A 9,543-nucleotide genomic window follows, 5' to 3' on the forward strand; every position below is an offset into this window, starting at 1 on the left:
TTTAAGAAAACCCATTATTCTTTAAAGATATTTTAAATAAAAAATTTACTCATGTTATTACTATCTCAAGTGTTCTTAATTTTTATGTGTAGATTCATATTTCCACCTGGTATTATTTTCTTTTGTCTAAAGGACATGAACTTACATTTCTTATAATATATGTCTCCTGGTCATAAATTCTGTCAGCTTTTATATCCCCTAAAAGGTGTTCATTTTCTTATTTTTGAAAGATATTTTTCCTGGGTATAGAATTTTAGATGGACAGTTTTTTTTTTTCTTTCAGTACATTAAAGATATGGTTCTACTGTTTTTCCACTTACATGATTTCTAAGAAAACATCTGCTGTCACCTTTTTTTTCTCCTCTGCTAGTTAATTTTTTCCCCCTCTGGCTGCTTTTAAGACTTTCTCTTTGTCAAATTTTTTGACTGAAAACAAATTGCTCTTGCTCAAATTTTGTTCAGGAATTTGATTAAAGATGTCTTGGTATAGTTTTTTTTTTGTTTCTCTTTTGCTTGGCATTGTATAGCTTTCTGGATTTGTGGCTTTATCATTTTCATCAAATTTGGAAAAATTCTGATCCATTATTTTTCCTACCTTTATCCCTGTATGCCTCTCCTCTCCAGACTATAATTACATATATATTTGTCTGCCTAAAGTTGTGCCATATTTCAGTGATCCTCTATTTTGATTTAAAAATTTTTTTTCTTTCTTTCTGTTTCATTTTGTGTAGTTTCTGTTGCTGTGTCTTGAAGTTCACTAATCTTTCTTGTTTGTTGTCTAAACTGCTTTTAATCAGTTCCCTGGTGGTTTTTTATCTAAGGCATGTTTGTTTTATCTTTAGAAGTTTGATTTAGGTCTTTTTAATATCTTCCATGTTTCTGCCTAAATTCTGAGCATATGGGATACAAGTATGATAACTTCTGATATCCTTTCTGTTAATTCTAACATCTGGGTCAGTTTTGATTTTCTTTTTATTTAGTCATATTTTCCTCATCTTTTGTATGCATGATAATCTTTGATTAGATGCCAGACAGTATGAATATGAATTTTACTTTGTTGGGTGATGGGTCTATTTGTATTTTTAGAAATATTCCTCAGCTTTGTTTTGAGATGCATTTAAGTCGTTGAGAAACAGCTTGATCTATTGGGGGTTGCTTTTAAGATTTGTAAGGCAGGACCAGGGCAGCATATATTACTGGCCTCAGTATTCCCACTACAAAAGTTAGACCCCACACCATGCCCTAGAATTATGAAGTTTTTTACTTTGGGTAGTGGAATAAATACTATTTCTGTTCCTATGTGAGTGCCTGGTTTACTTCCTCTAATCCTTTTGGCAGTTTCTTCTCTCATACTTGGATGTTTTCCTTGCATGTATTTGCATTTGATTCCTCGGCTGAACAGAATAGTTTAATTGCCTTAAAAATCTTCTGTATTCTTCCTGTTTATTTCTCTAGTTTCTGGATATCACTGATCTTTTTACTGTCTCAATATTTTTGCTTTTTTCCAGAATGTCATGCACTTGGAATCATATCATATATAGCCGCTTCAGATTGGCTTTTTACTTAAAAATACGTGTTTGAGGTCTTTTTTATGGTTGACAGTGGATTTCTTTTTACCACTGAGTAATATTCCATTGACTGGATGTATCACAGTTTGTTTAACCATTCATTTATTGAAAGACATTTTTGTTCCTTCAAAGTTTTGACAATTATGAATAAAGCTGCTATATAAGCTTTAGTGTGGGCATAAATTTTCAAGTCACTTGGATAAATTGCAAGAAGCACAATTGCTGAGTTTTATGGTAAGAATTTGTTTAGTTTTGTGAGAAACACCAAACTGTGTTTCATAGTTGGTTATACCATTTTGCATTCTCTCCAGCAATAAGTGATCTGTCACTCTACATCCTTGTCAGCATTTGATGTTGTCAGTGTTCAGGATTTTACTCATTCTAAGAGATTTGCAGTGGTATCTTACTTTAATTTGCATTTCTCTAATGATACATGATGTGGAAATCTTTTCATATGCTTATTTACCGTCTTTCTGTCTTGTTTGGTAAGTTGTCAAGGTCTTTGGTTGATTTTTTAATTGGGCTATTTGTTTTCATGTAGTTGAGTTTTAAGGCTTTTTTGTATCTTTTGGGTAACAGTTCTTTTTCAGATGTGTCTTTTCAAAATACTGCATTGTCTTCCTGCCTTGTCTTCTCATTCTCCTGCCACATCCTTTGCAGAGTAGAGAATTTTAATTTTAATGAAGTCCAGCTTATCAATAATTTCTTTCAGTGGTCATGCCTTTAGTGTTATCTGTTGAAGATCAGTTGATTATATTTATGGGGGTCTGTTTCTGGGCTCTCTGTTCTGTTCTATTGCTCTATTTGTCTGTTCTTTCACCAATACCATGCTGTCTTGATTGCTGTAGCTTTATAGTAAGTCGTGAGCTTGGCTGGTGTCAGCCCTCCAACTTCATTCTTCTCCTCCAATGTTGTATGACCATTCTAGGTCTTCTGTCTTCTATATAAATTTAGAATCATTTTGCCAATATCCACAAAATAACTTGCTGGGATTTTGATTGGGATTGTGTTGAAGTTTTAGGTCAAGAACTGACATCTTGATAGTATTGATTTTCTTATACATGAGCATGGAACATCTCTTCATTTATTTAGTTTTTTATTTCTTTCATCAATTTTTTATAGTTTTTTCTCATATAGATCTTAACATATTTTATTAGATTTGTACCTAGGTACTTAATTTGGGGGGTATTCTGTTATATATTGTATTTTTGTAATGTCATATTCTGTACATACTTGTTCACTACTGGTGTATAGAAAAGCGATTGACTCTGTATGTTAATCTTTATCCTGTAACCTTGCTTATTAGTTTCAGGAAGTTTTTTTTGTTATTCTTTGGGATCTCTTTCCTTGATGATTATGTCATCTGTGGACAAAGATAGTTTTATTTTTTCCTTCCCAATTTGTGTACCTTTATTTCCTTTACTTACTGTGTATGCTAGGAATTCCAGTGCAGTGTTGAAGAGGTGTGGTGAGAGGGTACATCTTTGCCTTTTTCCTGATCAGATTTCATCAAGTATGCTTTGATTTTTTTAGGACAGCATTTGTCTCCATATGACAGTTTATGTAGTTATTGTTTATTGTCATGCTGTCTTCCCATAATATGTTCATTTTTTAAAGACATCACCATATCTGTTTTTATCATTCTTGAGTCCCCTCACTTAGTAGAACATATCAGTCATTAAGTATAAATAAGTGAATAAATAGGGACTTTACTTCCTAGATTTGAATGTTGATCATAAGAATAGAGAGAGAAGGAGACCTCTAAAAAAGTATTGTGACAGAAAAATTTTAAGATTTTTATGTGATTCGATCAATGAAAGAGAAATGTAAAGGTTTGTATTGCTCAGGTTTCTAGTCTAGGGAGTCTTCTCATTCAATATACTTTAGATAATCTATTTACTCATATGGTTTCAGTTTCTCATGCTGTTGACTCTCATATCTTTATTTCTAGTCCAGTCCCCTCTTCTGAAAAGCAGATACCTACTGGACATTTCTACTTGACATCTAACATAATTAAACTCACAAATTTTTCCACCCAAGACTATACCTTCTTTCTAAGCATCCTCTTCCAAAGAGAGAATGTACTATCACCTAGCTAGAATGCCTAGTGCCATATTTGATATTTAAATCTTTCTCCCTCTCCCTCTCTCCATCTAGTAAATGATAGAATCTTATTAGTCATTCTTCTTAAAATAACCCATCTACTTCTCTTAGATTAGACCATTAACATTTAGCTTCATCATGGCAGGATCCTCTCATACTGTATTTTTACTTCTTTCCCATTTTCATGCTTTACACTCTAGTCAGAGGAATTTTGTAATAAAAACAAAAAAAAATTGAAGAAGAGGGTAATAAGAGGGGGGGCGGGGTTTAGAGAGTTGGAGTGATTCACCTGAGATGGTAGAGCTAAGAAGTGGTGAAACTGGATGGCAAATTCTGAGAGATTGGAGCCTCCAGTAACTAGAGCCTTTACTGTACTATGTTATCTACAGTAATGTCAAGATTTACCCTCACTAGTCAGATAAGAAAATAGAGGAAGGAAGGATAGTTAACTTGCTCAAGGACGAGAAACTGTTCTGCGATGGAGTTGCAGTGGTACTTTGGTACTCTTAATTTGTTGAGTCACCGAAACTGATGAATACCGAAAGATGAAGCATTTTCTCTTGCGAGGTGGCATTGTGGCTCATACAAGTTCTAGCAAGTGCGTCAAGTCCTGAGCAAACACCAAGCACTGAAACATTTTTTCTTGTCAAAATATGATGAGTACAGTTTGACAAGCTCTGAAGCTGATGGGTACTGAGGTATGACTGTTAATTAGAAATCGTTTGCTGGCTCCAAAACCCATACTTTTAACCCTGGAATTTGCTAATGGTAACAGATACACAGTATATGCTTCTGCATTTACCCATGATTTGATTTAGGACTAGCATTGTAATCAGGGGTGGGTCAATTATTTCTATGTAAAATGGAGATAAGATTTACTCTATGGGGTATATAGATGGACAAAAGCGCTTACGGCAGTGTCTAACACAGGGTGAGGTCTTAGTTAATTGAGATATATTAAGAGTTAGCTGTTGTTAGTATTAGCCAGACTTCCTATTTCCATTACTTTCACGCTCTGTGTTACCAAATAATTCTGCTCTTCATTATTCTATATTCTCTTTAATTTTCCACTTCCCTAAGCTTTCTGTACCTATTTTTCTCCATGCCTTTGCTTTAGCTATTACGTTTATTTGAATTATCCCTTTTTCTTTTCTCTGCTATGTAAAATTTACTATTCTTTTAAGGCTCCCATGGTCTTAGGAATATTTTTCTAATTATTTTAGCTGTGTTAACCTCTTCTGTTCTGAAGCTCTTGTAGAATTCTTGTTCTTTAACTATTTATTTATACGTTTACCTTCTCTGTTTTACAAATGTATTATGTTGATTAGCATATAATATTTACTCAATAAATGTTTATAATTTTTTAAATATAATACAGGGTGGGGCAAAGTTAGCTTATAGTTGTGAGTACACAAAACACAGTTTCTTTTTGTATTTAAAAAAATTATTGTATTATTTCCCATACAGATAACTGTTAATATACTTCTGCTCCACCCTGTATTTGGCATACATTATTTGGAGAAGTCATATATCCGGCACTCTTCAATGCTTGAAGTATGAGGATAGATAAGACCTGCTCTTTCTATTCTCATGTAATTCATAATGTAGTAGATAAATTATAGCTTATATGTAGATAGCACAGCAGTTTTTAACCTCCCTTCTGCTTTACATTATTCATGATATGTGCAATTCACTTTCATCATTAATATCTCATTTATACACATTTGTTGGGGGGAGCATTTTCCTGTAATGTTGAGACTTGCTTATTTATACCTTATAATTTTAAAAAGGCTGTTTCATGTCCTCTCATTTAATTTCTGTCCTAACAAAGGAGATAGGAAATAATGTAGCCATGAATAGAAAGAACACTGAGATCCAGAGATGGAGGTGTTATAGTCCCACTTTATGGATGAAAAAACTGAGTCTTGAAGAGTTTTTAGACTCAAGTAGAAAGATGATAATGGAGTTGGGATTTAAGTCATCTAACAATTGAAAAACAAGCTCCTGTATGATGAGTATTGACTCATGTTTCTTATTTTAAACTTTGTATTATAGTAATCTTTAAATAAATACTAAAAAGGGGTGTATAACATGAATTCCTGTGTACCCACCAATCAACTTCAACAGTTATCAGCATTTTGCCAGTGTTGTTTTATATACCCTTACACTAATTTTCTTCTTTTCAGAGTATCTTAAGTCCTACATTTGATGCTCTACCCACTAGTATTTCAAGATGAGCATTGACTTTAAGTTATGCTGAATATAACTATATAAAGTACATTAGTATTTTTTAAATACCTTAATTCTATTTATGGTACATTTGTCCATTAGCTATCTAGTGGCATTCAGCATATTTTCACGTATATCTAGTTCTGTGGACGTGTAAATTTTTAGGGTACTATTTTCTGTGGTACACTGTTGATATAAAGTAATTAATGTGACTTGGAGGGGAAATTCAAACAAAGGGAACAATTACCTGATAATGCTCTTTCCAGTGAATAGTGTTTTTGTAGAATAGGTGCTTTAATGAACATTTATTTTAAAAACATCTAAGAAATTTTTGATAAAAATATGTATTTTCTATTATAGTATGTTTCTTTTTTCTTTTAACTTTTTTTCTTCTCTTGTAGAGGAGAAGATGTTTCTTTTCCAAAAGCTAAACTTAATAGTTGTACACTGGACATTATTTATCTCCCTTGTAGAATTTTGCTACTTCATTTCTGTTTGATATGTGTACTCTCTTTTCTCTCCTGTTCTGTCAGCCTACAGGCTTTCAAGTCTACTTTAAAAGCAACAAAAACAAAACAAACTTCTCTTGATTTTATGTAACAATATTGTTGGCCTTAGAGAAAGGCCCAAATCGTTAGAAGGGTCTTTTTCTTTTATCTCCCAGGTATCTTTTCATCCTTGCCACTTATCCCAGATACTTTTGATGTTAATTCATAATAGTTATTATAAGGTAAACAGCAACAAACGTGTTATACTAGCATAAAATTTATATACTATACCAGAATTCAGAACCAGAACTTCTTACTCATTCTTGCCCAAATCAGTTCAAAAAAATTCACCAAATGTTAAAATTTCTGCTGTGTGACAGGTATTATTCTGTGCTCAAAGACTCTGAAATACATTTGCAAATGCATGTAGTATTGAATAAATTATAGAGGTACTATGCACCTAAATATATAACAATTTTTGTTTGTTTTAAATGCAATTGCTTTTGTAGTATGGCAATATTAAGGTTTATTTATAATTTTCTGTGCCAAACTATTTGATCAAACTATTATCTAATTGTATTTTAAAATTTATTTTTTTAGGGACAGTATGGAAATTACCAGCAGTGAAAAAGTACTTACATTCCAATAGCCAGTATCTATTAGCAGCCATATTATCACCTCAGCACTGTGGACACCTCCCTATGAAGAGATCCTTCCATTCCATCTAGTTTTTGGAAAAACCTTGTGGCTAAGTGGCTGTTTCTTCAGTAAGCAGCATTTGTGGCTTAGTTGTTTAAAAGGCTTAGTAGCTCAAAAATACTCTTAATTTCACATTTCTACTCTAGATGGCAACATTGGACAGAAAATACGACATAACCAATTTGCAATGAATTTGGAACTGTGTTTCAAATGGACTGTTACAGACTGAAAGGTGTGAACAGCTTTGTATGTTTATGAAGGTTAAGGGAATGTAATACTTTTCCACAGATTCTTTTGTAAGGGGAAGAGGGAAATGTACACTTTTTACAGTAGCAATATTTTGTATATTATGTTTATTTCATGTGGTAAATATGCAAGGCGGTACACTACGTATTGGACAGAATCAGAAATCCTCTGTTAATGTGGATTGGAACATGGTGTATGCTTGACTGTGTTGGTCTCAAAATGGTGTACTATAAAGGTGGAGGTGAGGGAGAAGATAAAGCACACCATGTGTCCACTGTTAGTGTTCTCTAGAGGAAATTCAGATCCCTTTTATCTGTCAGATAATCAGGGGCACTGTGATAGAGTTTTGAGTAAAAACACATTTTTTAAAGCTTTCAAATTTTGTGGTTTAAAACCTTTTTATAGGGATCATTTATAATACAGTTTTAAAATGTGAGGCAATAAGAATTACTTCATGTTGAATCTGAAGAATCTTGGTAACAGTTTCAAGTAAATGAAATGGTAATTCTCTCCTAAAATAGCAATAAGTGAAAATGGAAGTGTTAATTTTACCTTGTTTGAGTGATCAGGGAAGTTAGTAAGTAATATCCAAATATTTTTAAAACAATATCAAAGAAGAGTCAACATTGATTAATTTTATTTTTAACATTAGGAGTTTAATTGGTTTATATAATAGAATAATTCAGGAGACTTACAAATCTTTATTTCAACTTTCTTAACTGGAAATAATACCATTTATAAAGGGACACTTAACTTTTCCCCTTTTTTATGTTGGTTAATATAACACAAAAGAATGTTTAGAAAAATGCTTATTGATGAGGTTAATTATGATCTGTATTAAAAGCAGAGAGGCTGCATTCTAGATTACTTTGTTCATTAGCATCGAATATTTAGTCATGTTTGACACTGTCCTGTGCCTGATTATTTTAACTCAATTCAGGGATATTGCATTAGACAGGAAATCATGCATTGAGAAGTTTATAACCACAATTATTTAAGCGTAATCTGAAAACATCTAGCCCAAAGGTAAGTTACTATTTTCGTAATCGTTGCCTGTGCCCAGGGAATAAAATGTATTCTCTATAATTGAATTGGTTTTTCCCACTTCTAACTGGAAACAAAACAGAGGGGGTGCCATTAATTTGAATAAGCAAAACATACTGTTCTCAACATACTGTAATCAAAAGGAGGAGTTTCACTGTGTCTGTGTGTATGTATCAAAGAGAGTGTGTGTGTTTTAAGGGCAGAATAGTTTTTTTTTTTCCCCTTCAACTTGGTCAGTAGAAAATGGACATCAAGTTTGAACAGATAAAGCATGGACAGCCTTGTTGTGATTGAAATGCTTAGAGGTTCTGTGCCAATTTTCCACCACTGTGTACTTCGTTGCTATTTAAAACTGTATCAACTCTAACGGAAGAATAAATTATTTGTGATTTTAATTTTCTCATTTGTTTCTTTAAATTAGATCTCTTTGACTGTCTTGTTTCATCTGGAGACTATGCTGTGGGTATTTTATATAAGTTAGTCCAGTATAAGCAGACTATATTTGTATTCTAGGACTTTATCAAAATTCTCTTGCCATGCCCAAGTTAATTAGAATTAACTGTTCAGTAATCAGCATGTTGTGTGGGCTGTTTGTTACAGAATTCTTTCTCTGAAAATGAAGTCCATGAGGCTATAATCAAGATGACTGAATTAGATAAATGAGTTGAGGAGACAAAATTGTACTAAACCCAACCTGGTCTAGATACGTTATCTCATTTGAAATAAGCTCAACTGACATTAAGAAATAATTTGTCTTGCCAACCCATCTTCTGTTGTCTTACTCTCCTTTTAATGGAAACTAAAATTGCAATTTTAATAAGCAGAATTTCCTCCAGGACTTTCTTCCTGGAGACTAGTGCATTTGCAAGGTTTAATTGTTTTATAACAGTCTTACTTCGTAAAAGTTTTTAATTGGTGGTGACAAAAATTACTTACTCCTTTGTTACCTAGGAAGAATTTACCAGCACCTTTCCACCACATTCGTCATTTTCCATATAGACTATATATTCTAAAAATAAAATTTTATTTTATCAAAATGTATTATTATGAAGAAGAAATTGTTCTAGCATCCCATAATATCCCAGAAGCAATATATTACTAAGACAAATGCAGGGTGGTTATTGATTAACACTTAAAAATATTTAATTGTGCTAGTTTAGTTGTTT

At 32.7% G+C, this 9,543-nt stretch overlaps 1 protein-coding gene across 2 annotated transcripts in view; it reads left to right on the plus strand.

Moving 5' to 3' along the window:
• The window catches only part of SS18 (SS18 subunit of BAF chromatin remodeling complex), a 66,240-nt gene extending 57,468 nt beyond the window's left edge, over positions 1-8,772 (plus strand). For both annotated transcript variants that reach the window (XM_028524994.2, XM_028524995.2), the window contains one exon: positions 6,989-8,772. In XM_028524994.2, the coding sequence (XP_028380795.1) occupies positions 6,989-7,015 (27 nt within the window). In that variant the 3' untranslated portion in view covers positions 7,016-8,772. The remainder of the gene's footprint in view (positions 1-6,988) is intronic.
• Positions 8,773-9,543: the final 771 nt, after the last annotated feature.

Source organism: Phyllostomus discolor, chromosome 9 (genome assembly GCF_004126475.2).
Source record: "Phyllostomus discolor isolate MPI-MPIP mPhyDis1 chromosome 9, mPhyDis1.pri.v3, whole genome shotgun sequence".
Taxonomy (NCBI): domain Eukaryota; kingdom Metazoa; phylum Chordata; class Mammalia; order Chiroptera; family Phyllostomidae; genus Phyllostomus; species Phyllostomus discolor.